The sequence below is a fragment of the Ochotona curzoniae genome, unplaced genomic scaffold (genome assembly GCF_017591425.1).
Source record: "Ochotona curzoniae isolate NIBS_2020 unplaced genomic scaffold, NIBS_Ocur_1.0 contig_1302, whole genome shotgun sequence".
NCBI lineage: Eukaryota > Metazoa > Chordata > Mammalia > Lagomorpha > Ochotonidae > Ochotona > Ochotona curzoniae.
The window spans coordinates 13809026-13825492 of record NW_024465035.1 but is presented as its reverse complement, the minus strand read 5'-3'; the positions used below and the strand labels follow the sequence as shown (position 1 = coordinate 13825492).

General features: G+C 38.1%; 1 protein-coding gene across 7 annotated transcripts in view; it reads right to left on the bottom strand.

The window, feature by feature from the left end:
* The window catches only part of RBMS3 (RNA binding motif single stranded interacting protein 3), a 632648-nt gene that overhangs the window by 104856 nt on the left and 511325 nt on the right, over window positions 1–16467 (bottom strand). For all 7 annotated transcript variants that reach the window (XM_040963914.1, XM_040963885.1, XM_040963911.1 and 4 more), the window contains exon 7: window positions 7900–8006. In XM_040963914.1, coding sequence (XP_040819848.1) covers window positions 7900–8006 — 107 coding nt within the window. The remainder of the gene's footprint in view (window positions 1–7899; window positions 8007–16467) is intronic.

The window sequence follows — 16467 nt, the reverse complement described above, 5'->3', positions numbered from 1 at the left end:
ACTCAAGATGCCAACTATTACGACCACAAATTGCCATGTGTATGTCCCAGCTAGTTCTTGTCCATATCTATCATGAGATTTCTTCCACCTAATCTAGCACTTGAAGTATCACAGATGTTCACTAAATGTGTGTTAAGCAAAGTAATAAATGTCTTGCAGAAAATGTTTATTTCGGATTTCAGGTAATTTGCATTTGAAAATGGAACCAGTGTATTTTTATTCTGATTGTAGCAGTGCACTAAGAAACAAAACAAACAACAACAAAATTTTTTTTTTAGCTTCAGGAAAAGGAACTATTAACAAAAATGCTTGAACCCTTGATTGGTCATAAAGATTGGGAGTGGGGAACGAGAAGACTATTGGGATTGCTAAGAGATCTTTCCAATGCAATAAGAAAGCCAGGGTGCATAAATTGTCTTGGGATGGATCCTAGGAGAATCTGGACGCAGCTGAAAACCTACAGGCTTTTCTTCTCAGAATGACCGCTCCAGAATTGGGATAAGCAAAGGACTGTTAAAAGTCATGTTGACATTTTCAAGAGGTATTTCTTTTTTAAGAATAAAGCAAAGAAGATGCAGGATTCAAGAGATTTATCGCTTTTTTTAAAGTAGCAAAAATAGCCACAGAACAGAGAAAATTAACTCCTCTATATTTGGGAAAAGAAAAGCAACAGGAGTTACAAGGTTGTTGCATATGTACTATGTCATCTCAATAGCTCTCCATTCTGGCTTTTGCTAAGGCATCTCCATAAGACAGAATTTCTCCCTTATATAGCAACAGAGAAGGACCAGAAAAAAAAGATGCTAACAGAATTAAGACTGGAAGGTTGAGAAAACCCATAGCTGTCCAGAAAAAAAAAGGTCAGTTTCAAAGGAAAGAGAGAAAGTATAATACTATTTTATGGTGCACATGGTTACATGTCAAAAATTTTTGGTCAAAAAAGATCTAGACTGGGTTTCTTAGTAAAACCAGTTAAAGCCTTCCTTGACAGCTAACCATGACAGGGATTGTCCAATCCTATTTTGTGTAGATGCACTTGTTTTATCTCAATCTAAAAAACGGAATATTTCATGGATTCCAAGACACATTTTTGCACTGCTTTTTTTTTTCAATCTAATATCTGTGAAATTGGGTATCAGACAATAATTGATGGCATCTCCAGTTTTCCAAGTTCCTTTTCTTTGTTTTTAGTGGCATCTAACTTACTATTTAATCTGTAAAGGGTGACTGATATATTGTGGCCAATAGTGTAGTACATACAAATAACCTTTTAAATGGCACCGTAACATGCTTCAGTAGTGTAAAACTTAAAAATGTTGAGCTTGCCGCTAGTGTGAACCTATCCAACTAACTAACTGGAGGAAAGTTTCAGAATGTGAGTTATTCAACACCCCTTTTTGTAGTTCAATGTTGTTAATGGCTTAAACATTATTTGGGTCAAATCTAAGTGTGGCGGCAGGCTAGAACAGTGCTCCCAAACTCTAGAACTCTCCCAGTCATGTAATGCACAATTGATCTGTCTTGTCCCATGGAAACTTGGTCAAGAGAATAACAAAGATAAAGTTTCAACCTTTCTCACTGTCATGACTTGCTATAATCTTCCCATCCTTAAAGCTCCCAATTTCCTTACTTGTACCCTTGTTCCATAAAGGTGAGATGTTCCAACTCTCTCCTTAGGAGCATTGGCCAGGCAGAGGATAGGAGCTCAGCATCATTTATGCTACTTCCAGTATTTCAGGATTTGTAAGATTTGTTCTTACCGATCATATGCTAGTAAATATTGCACCTAGAGTTTTGAAATAGTGCATTTTAATGAGTAACAAAGTTAATTATTGAGAAGGTTTTTTTTTTTTTTTAGATTAGAAAGAGTGTTTATTCACCTTGAACTTACTATCACAGGAAAACATAAAATGCATAAAATGGTATCTGCTGAGCAGGCTAATGAACCCAACTTTCCAGTGCAGGTAGACTTTCTGAAAGGCAATCCATCACTGTGTTCAAAATCATACATAATGGAGTTTCAGAAAGTTCATGAAAAGACATATTACGTAAAAAAAAAAGTATGAGCTTCAAAATGTCTTTCGATCAAAATTAAATTTGCCTTTTAATTCCATTGTCTAAGAGCTGTTTGAAATACCCTCAAATGTAAATACCCACTTTTAGTTCAAAAGGGAAAAGATGTTTCGTAAAACCTCACAAGGTTGGTAGATTATGTCTTAATTTTATTTGAAGATCTTATTAAAGAATACAGCAACTAACCATCCAGGCTTATAATGGACAGAAAGAATTAGTAGTGAACTAAACAAGTGATTGTTCCAAAACTCAGAGGAAAGGATCAAAGAGATCCTGAGTCTAGATGGTACTATTGTTTTCCAAATAATTCTTTAGATATATTATTTTATGAGAATTGTGCTTCAGTTCTCCTGAATCTATTTTTGTCCCTAGTCATTCATTGGGAGAGTATTCTAATTCCATCTCTCTCTGTCTTTTTTCTTTCTCCTCCTCTCCTCTCTCTTTTTTCCTCAAAGTTTATTGCCAGAAAACACAGAGGATACAATTACTTAAACATTTCCCGATTTTGTGCCTCTTACACAAAAAATTTTTTAGTGGTTTGATGTTTTAAAATTAAGTTGCATCCAGTATGACTTCAAAGGCAACAGAAATTATTCCTGGATCTCACATTCAAATTCCCAGAGTTCATTTAAAAAAAGAACATTGAATGGTGACTTCACAAGCAACGAATGAGCTGGTTGCAGCATTCAGAGTAATTTCAGCTGAAGGCAAAGGTGCTATTTTGTTGAACAGCATCTTGTCTTCCCTACTGTTAAAATTGACTCAAATCATGTGTTTTACTCTAGTGTCAGTAACAGCTAGTGACCGCCCAAGGCTTGCAAGAAGCACATCATTTTCTGTTGAGAGCATACCTATATGCTCATTTTATGTATCCACACCTATATCCTCATTTTATGTAGTACACTTGTGGTATATTTGCCATCACTGCCATAGTCATTGGTCTACCCTTTACCATCAACTTTTGCCCTCCCAGTGTGACCCATTTTAGTTCCTGAAGTAAATGTTCTCCAGTCTTCTTGCTATGTGTGGATGGGTCATTGAGGAAAGTGGAAGATTACAATGAGAGTAAAAAACAGTTCTGTGAGTTAGGTTAAGGACTATTCTTTCTGAAGAAGGTGTAAGTGATTTACACTGGGCGAAATGTTTTATGGTCTTTGTGAAATTATTACAAGCCGATTCATTGCTCACAGACATTAAAGAGAATGTCATCAGGGCTTTCCTTGAAATTCTTAGATAGCTTTGCTGTAGATCGAATGCAGTAAGAATTAATGTTTTCAAACCCATAACAACTGGTGGTTGGTTAACATGACTCCTTAAATAACAGCAATCGGCTTGCTATTATCCTTTGATATCTTTGCTAATTATCATTTGAAATTAAATAATGATGATTGGCTCACTGGTAACTTTGAAAATCTGTGTTAATTATCTTCTTAAATGAATGGGGAAGGGCATAAGCATAATCAATAGACTACATCCTGCTCAATAACAATAATCATAAGATACTATAGAGTTGATTCTTGTTATCCTTTGGGGTTTTGTTCTACTGTGTAATCATGAAAAGTAAACTGCTTCCACACTCAAACAGTAGTGGAAATGCAGGGTAGCCACCGGGGGAAGATTCTCACCCACTTGTCAATCTACAGACTGTATTTCCACCTGAAGACATGTACTTAATATATACCATTAATTAACACTGAAGTCGTGGCCAATAGCATTATATTGTGGCTGAAAACTTATCTCCACGTGTGTCAGATTTTTTCTAGTTAAGAATGTTAGAGAACACTTCAGTATGTTATTTCAGGGTCACTGTACATGGGAGAATCACTAATAAAAATTGTGAAATTAGTGAAAATTGTAGCTGTATGTTAACTGTGAAAGTGAAAATCCTTCACACTCTGAGAATAAAACTCAGGGGTAAAGAATCAGCTTTTCAAGGCCAGTTGGGAGTGTACTGGCAGAGAACTCAAACCTCTGCTTGCTCTGCAGGTCTGAAGGAGACAACAAAATACTGCAATATTGATTCTGGATATTTGCTTTTTGATCAGCTATTATTATTATTATTATTATTATTATGTGTGATACGAATGATGTCTGTGGCTTTGGGGGCATCATTGTAGATGCATTATTTTTGGAACAGAGAAGACAGAAGCTAAAGGAACTTTCGCTATGTGTCTAGCATGTATTGTGAATGCTTTGGAATACTCTTGGTTCCAGATCAGTGAATTTATGAGAATCACTGACCAGTGGAAGCGAGCTCCTGCAATGTAAAAGCAGGACTTTCATGTGTCTTTCCTGACTCTTCTTATCTGTTCTTATCTGTCTCCCTTAGTTCAAGGTGTCCTTGCCTGCTATTTATAAAAAGAATTCACTGACTAAGGGAATGATCCAGCTGGCTTTACAAGGTTCTGTTGCTAGGGTCAAGGAGTCATTTGCTTTTTCAGGGGATGAGAATATCAATGACCCATGCCGCACTGGAGTGAGTTGGGTAGGGGAACTCCAGGCCTGGCAGAAGGTAACTGCTGTGTTCATGTAACCCCTAAACCAACCGGAATCCACGTGGACATCATAAATTCACTAATAAATTCATAGATCAAAAGAGGAAGATCCCAAACTTCACTGACTGACCAGGAACTTAGACATAAGCTGATCACTTATCTCTCAGCTCCATTTCAGTCTACAGAACCTTTAACCCTAACTCCTTGGGGAGTTCTGGGATGATAAAATTGTTGCCTGGGTCCTTGCTTTGTGTTTTGCAACAAATACCTACTTTCTTCCACCACCTGATATCAATGATTGGCTTTCTCCTTATATTGTTGAACTTCCAACTCCAGTATACCTCACAGCAATGAATTTCAAGGAAATTTGTGTGTGTCAAACTTGGCACTGGTTTAAAAGGGAGACAAATTCTCTGAGAATCTGACCGAATGTCAACATGGTCAAAGACCATAAGGAGAAATACAGGTCAGGCACCCAGGCAACTAACAGGAGCAATGCAAATTGTCTTGTAAGCTGTCATTCTTTATATCAGAAAAATCAATTTTAGAAATATTCAATTGTGCAAAAATTAGCAGCAAAACATGTGTCTTAGGTCAATGAAATTCAGTTGTTAGTGTTAACTTGTACATAAAATTAATTACAGTGGCTTGTATGGAATTAATTTTTATTATGTTATACTTCATCAGCCATGCAGCTCTATTTTGAATGACTATAGCAAGTTTTATGTGAGAAGAAATAGAAGCAAACCATAAACTATGAGCTCACTAAATTATCAACATTTTAGGTATGTCTACATCAAAGGCTGAAATTAAGCTGTAAAAACTATCAGGCTCATTCTTAAACCAAATTTAATAAGCATATTTCCTCAGGCATGATATTTCTTTTCCTAATCATTTTCCTTCTGAATATCTTTATTGGTCACAGATAATTATGTTATTGTCCTTGATTCCAATAGTTCAACAGGAAAATCTACCACTCTTTTCTTTTTAATATCTTTATTATTCATGATACAGCTCCTTAGGCTCAGGGATTTCCCCTTCCACTCTCCCTCAAAGTTTTCCCATTTATTGTGACAATAGCTTAGTCCCTCAACAACAGTAACAACTCCATTGCTCTTCCATTTAAGTGTATCCTGACATTGTAGGGTATGGACAATGGTATAAAGTCCAGCATTCCAGTGTCAAGATATATTTAACAGTTTCACTGGGAGTCTTTTATTCAAAAGTAAAGATGCTTACTGCAATGTATCTCAACTTCATGGAATACTTGACTCCATTATACAGATCCCCTAGACAAATATACATATATACATGCTTAACTATATACCTATTGATCTCATATCTTGCATGAAGGCTGCCTTCTATCAGAGAACATATGACTTTTGTCTTTTGGGGATTGCCTTATTTCACTGAGCATAATGGTTTCTAGTTGGAACCATTTTGTTTATTTTATAAACAAAGAATGGAAGCAAACCTGTAATTACTGTGTCTGTGGGTGGGTGTTCAGTGTAGTGGTAAAAACACTGTTTAGGATTGATACATGGAACAGCATCCTGGTTGCTTGTCAGTGTGCATCCTGAAAGGCACCATAAGATAGGCCAAGTACTTGGATCCCTTCTGCCCTTGTGAAGGACACAAGCTGAGTTTCAGGCTCCTGACTTTTGCCATGTCCTGCCATGGTTATTGCTACGATTTGGATAATAAACCAGAAAGTAGAAGACCTCTGTCTCTTTGCCTTTCAAATAAAATGAAAGGAAATAAATAAAAATTAAGGGAAAAGCTACTCTTAATGATACAGTGCTCAGCATCTTATAACTGACTCCCCTATCATTCCATGCCACAGTACCTGTAGCATTTCTCTCTCACTAAACCAAAAGCCTTCGATTTTTATGTACAGTAGCAAAATAGTTGCACAAATTCTTGATATCCTCGTACTAATGCAGGAACTCAAGTTTCCATCATCATTGCTAAGTTAAGTAATTCATTCTCGGGGCATTTTGGATATGCTGTGTGATTCCATGATAACTAATCTGTAGTGTTCACATCCAACCCAATTCCTAAAGGCCAGAGAATCCTTCTAGAGTGAATTTTTGGTGTGGGATGGGTGTGATAAGTATAATCAGGCATCAGCTATTTTCCGGAGACCATGGGCTGCTAGCATGTGCACGAAGTTCCATGCTGAAGACACCTGGTTCATCACTCCCATTTCTTAATCGGAACATGATATCAACTGCTTTTCTAAATTTGGAAATATTGCAACTCTTGCCTTTTTTTCTAGTTAGTTTCTGATTCACACAGATGATTGTTTTCATGTCTTAACATAATGAGTTGTATATTATATAGTACTTCAACATAAGGCTTTAGACCTGCTTAGCAATACTCGAAATAGACAATCTCAGGAACTGGAAAATGGCTAAAAGTTTTGCTGAGAACAATTGCAGCTCCCTCTCCTTCTAACAACTGCTCTCAGAACTGAAAGTGGAAAATACCACATCGGTACAATACCTCCTAAATGAGGCACACACACATGAAGTGGGTGCTCTACATAGAAAGGATGAGAGAAAACTCTTGTATTGAAATTAGCACTTGGCACAAAACGGCATTGATTGAAATCATAGAAACAACCCCATTCCTTTTCTCAAAGAACAAAAAGACCTTATTGACATGCTGCCCTTGCCTGACCAAAAAATCAAGACAAAGTAATCCAGTCCCAAGTGCCCTGGAAGCCAGGAAATGGTCTTTCCACTAATGTGTATTAGAAAAGTAAACGACTTTTGTTTTTCTTGTTGTCAAAAGTAAAAATGTGTGTGTCAATATCGGTTCCTTTTTCTTCACCAAAAGGAAATGTCTACTTTTGCATTGATATACACATCAATAAGAGACAGCACATCATGTAATGAACCCAGAGCCACATGCACAAACTTGCATGCATGCACAAATGGATTACTACTGGTGGGATGAAAGCAATCATGTGTCTTTGCCCTCTTAGCAACACACATTCATCTACTCACACAGGAGTTCACTGAAAACATTCTCTTACAAATACCTTCATTTCATAATTCTTGTACAGTTACAATTCACTTATTTGTCAATATGTGTTTCAGTGATTTCAGGTTCGATTTTGGTTAAAGAGAGAAGACTTATTGTGTGCAGAAGCAAGGCCAATTTTGAACTCCCATAGTCCTTATCAAGTAATTTCACCTTTAACGCAATAACACAGGCCTGCCCATTGGCCCCTTTCAAGCTGTTTGGGTAACCATAGGAATGTCTGACTTTTCACCCTTCTCCGAAATGCCAAGTTTTTGATCAAAAGTTGCCAGTCGGTACTCACCTCTCCTTCCCGGGGCCAAGGCCTCCCGTTCTGGGTGTATTTGCTTTGATTCTGACGCTTCTTTTGCCCTCCGTCGGCGAATTTGCACAGTAAAGGCTCACTGGGGGCTGGGAAGACAAGAAACCAATTCCATGTGAGCAAATTCCTCTTAAAAAAATAAGTCATAATTTGAGTCACAGTAGTGCTTTGTAATAAATATCTTTTGAAGTAACATCTTGGTTCTGCAGAGATATTTGACCCCATGTAGTCTTGGCTGCTGTTCTAGCCAGGCTTCAAAATAGTGCTGGCATACCATAAAAGAAGAAAATAAATATTGCTGAAAAAAAATGAATCAGTCACAGCATAATGTGAACCTGCCTTAGAAGTTAAAGGTAAGCATGGACCCTTCCATTCCTGTTAGAGACAGATTCCCAGTCGCTGTTTGTGAGGGCATAAATGTTTCTCCCTTGGGGACTTCGCATTTTCACCATAAGAATTGCTTCTGGGAAGAGATGGAGCTTTGTCCTAAAGAGGGTCAGAGACACACACACAGAGAAATCGCAACCAAAATTAAAAGTCTTCTCATTTGTCCCCTGAAAGTTGCAAAAGGCTGGAAGCTGATCGTTCATTTTCCACTCCAATAAAATCTCTTTAGAATATGAGGGAGAATAATTAATAGAGCATTTAGTGAAGCCGGATGATACAATGCAGCTAAAAGTATGTCGTAACTCATGATTGTAAACTGATTGGGAGGTTTGTTACGTTAATTCATTCTCTAGGAAAAATTAACCAGAACTGCTATTCCAACTGAAATATTACCATTAGGGCCCGGCGCGGTGGCAAGTGGTTAAGGTCCTCGCCTAGCACGCCCGGGATCCCATATGGGCGCCAGTTCTAATCCCGGCAGCCCCGCTTCCCTTCCAGCTCCCTGCCTGTGGCCCGGGAAAGCAGTCGAGGACGGCCCAAGGCTTTGGGACCCTGCACCTGCGTGGGAGACCCGGAAGAGGCTCCTGGCTTCGGATCGGCATAGTATCGGCCCGTTGTGCTCACTTGGGGAGTGAATCATCGGATGGAAGATCTTCCTCTCTGTCTCTCCTCTCTGTATATCTGCCTTTCCAATGAGAAAATAATAAAAATAAATCTTTAAAAAAAAAAAAGAAATATTACCACTAGAGAACTTTTAAAAATATTTATCCATTTTTTTGTTTTCATTTATTCATTTTTAATTTATTGGAAATCAGGTTTACAGAGAGGAGGAGAGACAGGGAGGAAGATCTTCCATTCACTGATTCATTCCCAAGGTGGTCACAACTGCCTGGAGCTGAGCCAATCCGAAACCAGGAATAGGAACCACTTCCAGGTCTCCCATGCAGCTGTAGGGTCCCAAGGATTTGTGTCATCCTTGATTGCTTTTCCAAGCCACAAGCAGGGAGCTGGATGGGAAGTAGGGTCACTGGGACATGAACCAGTGCCCACATGGCATCCTGGCACATGCAAGGCAAGGACTTTAGCATTAGGTTACCACACTGGGCCCCTATTTGAGAATTTAAAAAAACCCAACAAGGCCAATTTCTCCCTTGGAAATTGATGTGTACAGTACATTCCTTCCTGAATGGAAGAAAAACCTACATTGCCCTAACCAATTTGGTCAATACATTAGTGTCTCTGGGAGGGCTCGTTTGTTAGTGTATGGATTTGAGTTAAGCACATATTGATTTTAAGTTTATAGTCTGAAACCAAAAAGAGTTCCTTTTTCTCACCCATTGAGAAAATGTTTTCTGTTGAAAACTAGTTGCATTCATGACCCACATTCTTGACCCTTCTGTTTATCCTCACTCCTTGTCAAGTAATATTGTACAGCTTACTCACTGATTATTAGTCTAGCCCCCTGGGAGTGCAGTATTGCAACTGCACTCCAAAAACAATAAAAATGAGGTGTCTACAGAGAGGATTCATGCATCCAGAATGGTGATTGTGGGGTCATGGGCCCACACAACCACTAAGATTCTGGACCCATCTCCTATGTCAACACCAGAATGAGACTTCCCTTTGTCCTTGCATTTGATGTGGTCATGTATTATTACATATGTTCACTTGCAATTGCCTGCAAAGAGCATTCCTGATTCTTTTTTTGGCTTTTATTTTGAGCCTGTTACAAGTAACCTATTTTGAAGATATCTTGTATTAACCATTTTAAATGAAAAAGAATCTTTAAAAATGCTTAAAGAAAACGAAAATAAAAAACCACTAGAATTGATTTGCATTTCAAATGTGTCATTAAAAATGAAGGGATGTCAGAAGGCTTCAAGAAGTTCTGGAACAGTAAATATTACCAAAAATGTATGAATTTTTAAAAATTGCTGGGCCAAAATAGTCACCCACCAAATTATAAGTACTCTCATATAACTATAGTATTATCCTTGAATTCCATGCCCCTAATTCTGGCCATTAGCTCTGCAAAGGAGACCATGTCATTAACAGGTTTTCCAGCTCCTGTATGAATCCTAAATACTACAAGGTAAAATACAACTTTCTTGATTAGAGAATGTCAATTTCATCTCCTTCATTTTTATCTTCTCCTCTGAGGCCCCCAGTGGCATAGAGAGCCATAACCCTTACCTAAGGTTACTTCTGCCTGCAATTCCTATTTTTCTCACCACATACACACCTCCCTTTCCCAAACCCTAAAGCTGCCTTCTTAATGCTGTTCTAACTCACCACAGAGTAAAATGAGTAAAATAATCTAGCACTGACTTGGCAGATTTTCACAGGTTGAGGTTGTTTCTGTTAAAAAAAAATGTTTTTTTGATGGTTGCAATGAATTTCCACTCTTACAGGTACAAAGTTAACATCTAAAGGGTGCGTGAGGATGGCATGCGTGAACAGCATTAACAGTATTTTGCATTTCGCTCCATGAAATGGGTGATACTGAAGGAAGGCTGATGGGCCAGCAGCAAAGCATCACCACTTAGGAGGCTGTTAGAACTACAGAATCTTGGGCGGCTTCCCAGACCACCTGAATCAAATTTTCAGTGTAACTATATTCCCAGGTGATTTGTAGGCATGCCAAGACTGAGAGGAACAGTTTTGGTTATGACTGATTTCTCAACCGAAGAAGCAATACATTTCAGATTTTAAACAAGAAATCTGCTGAATAATGTGATGATTTCAGCAGCACAGAAATATCGCCTACAGTTTTCTTCTCGTAGGATTATGATGCCAATTAATTTAGTTTAAGTCTCTTTTAGCAGTAGTTAAAACAGGGAATAAATGAAGAAAAGGCCTTTGTGGAAGTGTGATGTTGTTAAAAGCCACAGATTGTAATATATGAGAAGACATTACGGTCTATCATGCAAATAGGGAGTATTTAAAATATAATTATAATAATGCATGGCAATAAAGTTGCACAGTAATTATGAAGGAGTAATTGCTGTTTGCTTGTTTATCGGAGTACTTCTACTCCTCCAAACTTTGTTTTAAACATGAACTATCTAAAACATAATGTGATATAATGAGCCAAGGGCTTACAGAATATGCTGTTTTAGGCAAACAAACCAACAAAGCTACAATACAAATTTACTTAGCAAAGTTAAGGAAACACTCTTATTTCAATACTTTAAAAGTTAAAATCATCATCAATTTAAGGAAGAATGTTACCTATCATATTATAAAGGAAATATTGACATGGATTTTAGTTCATACAAGACATCTTTAAAAATTCTATGGAAAAGCACAATATGGAAAAAAGTACACATGAATTTGAAAATTTGGGGAACGAAAATAAACCTATTATTTAAATTTGGTTGGGAGGCGTGGGTTTTGGGTACAGTGGTTATGTTGCTGTGTGGACACTCACAGCCCATTAAGTCCCGGAGTTTAAGTCGGTGCCACTTTGCATTCCAGCTTCTTACTAATACACATGTTGGAAGGTTATCAATGATGGTTGAAGTACTTTTAGACCTTATTCCTCCATAAGAGACTCAGACTGAGTTCTAGGCCCCCGGCTTTGACCTGGCTCAGCCCCAGCTGTTGTAGGCATATGACAAAGAATTCAGCAGATGGATGATTCTCTCTCTCTCTGTCTCACTGCCTTTTAAGCAAATAAACATTAAAATACAAGATACAGTAAAAACATTTTTATGAACCCAAAGTACTCTTGTGTATACAAATGGAAGTACCTTGTACATATAGGTAGATGGATGCTAAACACTTTTTAACCACTCTAAATTACAAGTGTAGTGGTTAAGATATTTAAGAATTCATTATTTAGGAAAATGAAAAAAAATAGAGTAGGAGGAGCTGTGTGTACAAGGCAGTCGCAAGGGGAATAGTTTAATAGAAGCAACTCTATAAAATATTAGAGTAAGGAGGTGGAAGTAAGATAAAGGAATTAAAAATGGGTGTTTCTTGACTTTGTCCACGGTCTGTAAGGAGGGAGAAAACTAAGAAGGATGTTCTAATAGATGGCCATTGCAGGTGCGTTTAGAGAGTGCACAATGGGGTTCTGTCTTCGTCAATCACAGAGCACCTTCAAGCTTTGAAACCACACCCAGTACCAAGCGGCATTTTGAAACTGAGAAGTTGTACATATATTTTTTCCTCTTCCACATTCCACAATATTGGTCAAAAGATGAATGGGCATCACTGGGTTGGATTAAAATCGGGTTTTTTTTTTAATGTTTATTAAATGGAAACATAGATCGGTGAGGTGAACATCGTGGTATGAGTTCATTGAATTGTTTTCTTGATCTTGGTGATAATCTATACCTGAATTTGAGATGGGGAAACCTGTTTGTAACCAATAAGAATTCCTTTCCCTATTTATTTCAGTTCTCCACTATCATTCCTTTTGCTGCTTCCTGTCCAGCAGCCCACATTCCCCTCGATTAGACACCCATCATCAGTTGGTTCATCCCTCACATGGTTATAAGCATAGGCCTATGCTAGGAGCTTCATTCTTGTCTCCCGTGTGAGTGCCGGGTCCCGAGTACCTGAGCCATCATCGGCTGCATTTCCCAGGACGTGAGCAGGGAACTTGATCGTTAGTGAGGTAGCTGGGAGCACAAACCAGCACCTGTAAGAGTTGTACTATTGGCAGCGACTTGACTTGCTAGACCACAGTGCTGGTACTTCAAAAAACTTTCAAAAATCACTTCTATAGTTAAATTTTCAGGAATTGGACTGTAGGGAGAAAAAATGTTCTCTGTTAGTGGAGTATAATGTACCAGTAGACCCATGTTTAAAATAAACACTTAGCCTATTCGAGGAAGAAGAAGAGGAAGAGGAGGAAGCCAAGGAGGGGGAAGAAGAAGAATTCTGAGTCTCAATCCCAGCTTTAACTCTAATTTGTAGCTCAAGTTGACTATTCCAGTGAAAACACATGAGGAGAGGGAAAATAGCAAAGAATCTTTCAATGAATAATAGCATTATTGTAACATTTTTCACTAAAAAGCACATATACATGTGAAGCCCCCAAATGAAGTCAAATTCAGAGCAAGAAAGTGTATCTCGATAGCCTACATGCTGCTTCTAAGTATATACATCCTATATGATTAAGACTGAAAAAATTTTCCACAATTCATGCAAATCAGTAGATGCAAATGCATTTAGTTGCAAAATATTGCAACTGCACTTACTGCCTCACACCAGCGGAGGCATCGGGCAAGAATGGTGAAGGATTTACAGTGGTAATGAGTCAGAACTGAACGTTTTCCAATTCAAACGCCAAGGTTCTGAAATTCTGCTGATTTGAAGAGTGCTCTCAACTAACCTGAATCACTTGCTAATCAATATAATATAAATTCAACTCCGATTCTGGAAACGGATTTTTTTTTCCCAAAGAGGTATTAGAGACTTTTCATGTCATAAACATCAGTGACTACATCAGTCTAAGATAATGAATAAATAAATAAATAATTTGTTGGCCTGCCTGTGGAATTTTTCAGGATAAAAATAAGGCATACAAAAGGCTTTACAACTGCCGCGCGTGTCTGGATATGTCAGGTTTTTGCTGAAGTAATGAAGAAGCAAAGCAGTATATGATTGAGTTATACCTGGAGAAGGGTGAGAAGCAGTGCACCATTTTGTTTGATGAGACCTAAGTTATCTTCTACGGATTTCAGTTTCCTATGCATCTTTCCATATGGTAAGTTTGACGTTCATCTCTCATGCATCGAGCTGTAGGATGAACTTTACACTCCTTAATATAAGAAGGCACCCAATATCCTGACCTATGAACATATCTTTATTTTCACTGTACAGAACTACTCAGAAATGGTTGAGACTTCGCATACCCTCTGAGCTGCGCTTACACCAATCGTTTTTCACTCTCGATCTTTTCCCCTAACCCCCGATTCTTACAGAAAGTAACTTTCCATTCATTTATTTTTGATGACATTCGTTGAATGTATTCATTCACCCTTGCCTAAAACTTATTCAAAACTCATTTAGAATATGCTGTATTATGCCAGGTCTTCTGGTGTCCATGAAAGACTTAGCAACGAGGAAAATGCTCAGATGCAGCCTCGATATTGTTAAAGAAATGAACTATCCGCAGCAACTTGAATATTCCTTAAGATAGACAGGGAAATTGCTTTTATGAACCCTAGGAGCACACAAAACAAGTATATGTATTATTAAGATTATTGGGACACATTGGAGTGATTTCTTTCAGGACCATTTTCCTAGAGCCAGGACTGTCATTTTGTTCTCACTACAGGTATAGCACAGTAAATTGGAAACAGGCCTGAAACACTGCAGGAATCACAGGGATGCGTTTCAGGAGTGATGAGCGCAAAGGGGTTCTATTTTAGACTATAAAACTTCAAGTGGTAACAGCGGAACCTTCCCTTTATGTAGGCTGTGATCCCTGTCTCCAGGGATGGTTTTTATGAAAGATCCTGAATCGACTCTATTACCATAAAACACTCCGCTTTGTTTCTCTCATACAGACACAGGGCATCATATGCTATCAAATTTTCCAGGTAATAGAAAGGGCAAAGAACTATGCAACCCTTCTTCACTTCTTTTTTTTGGGTTATTGGGGACACACTGGGGATACCGTGGATAGAAAGTTAGCTAACAGTCCACCTGTCTTCCGCTCTGTGAGCCTGAAATGCAACAATCCTCCAACTTGAGTTTGAGGACTTGCCCTTTTTCGGCTTTGGTTTATCACCTTGCAATCTTGGCTAACGCCCTGATGCCCTTAGAGAACTACATAGAACGTGGCTCAGTCTTTCTCTACAGGTTCGTGGCGAAGAACACACATGCACATTCATACATACTTTTTCAAGATCTAATGCCAACAGGATAAATTGCTCAGTGCTCCTGCCGGCAGACATAAAAGCGGGAAGAATTCATTTGCAATATGAGATCTCATAAGATTTTTGAATTCTAAAGAACAAATGAAATTTGTCACACAGATTACACTGCTCCTTATTCTGAAATGAAATTTTTCATATTTGGCATTGTGCTAGATACTTTAATAAACTCATATTAATTCCTCAAAATAACCTATTGTTTTAGTTAATACCCATTTTGAGATGCAAAAACTGAAGACCTGAGCAGTTAGGTGAAATGAGTGCCAGCATCAGTGCCAGAATTTAAACCTAGGTGTTTTATTTTGTTTTTTCACATTATCAGCAGATGGAAGGTTGTTTTGCTCTCTTTCAGAAAAGTAAATAGATCTTTAAAAAAATAATGTGTGATACTAAATTAATAAGTGTTCAGACTTCCATAGTGCCCTTCCAAAGCTCAAAATGTATTATATGTTTTGAAAGACAAAAAATAAGTTCACTGGATTTCTGTTAGCAATGAATTACAAAAGTGTAAGTCAGCACTAGAAGAAAGTGCCACACCGTTCATAGAACATAGGCCTATGGAGGAAAAATCCCTTACAGCATATTGGAGACCATTCTGTAAATGCAACCATGGCTGGCTATCCATGTGCCCCGGTTGACTACTGGGAAAGACCACACATCGACTACATCTGAACAGCAGACTTGTCTGCGCTTTCCATGGCCTTCAGTAATGAGAAACAACACGATGATTGGTTCCTTCTGGGGACTAGGGGCTAGCTAGAAAAAAAGGTCAGTACAGAGCTGGCTTTGCCCTGTACTAAGAATCAATCCCCTTGCACCCCACAGAATTTGAAGGGGGAAAATCATGTAACACCATGCAAAATCATACTGTTCTATTTAAAACACAAAACTTGAGTGGTACAGATTTATTCCCTTCATTGGACTTCACAGACTGATTAGTATGGCTTTTTCATGAGAAAAATCATGTTAAATGAGTTGCTGATACCTCACTTTCCCGGTATTTATGGCACTAATCCAAGACTTAATAGAAAGTCATAGCTCTTGGCGCAGGGTTATTTTAATTTTTGACTATAATAATGAGCCTTTAGCAGCCAAAGGCAAGTGCTATGTGTGCTGAAATTGGAACTCTGACCCTGAGCTTTACAAAGTCATAAATAGTAGGCACAAAGACAGATCCTGGAATTTCAGAGCTAACATCTCCTACAGAGAGTCACCTATAAACAAACAAGCATCAGCTTATATATCTACACGACGTACGTCTCATACACAC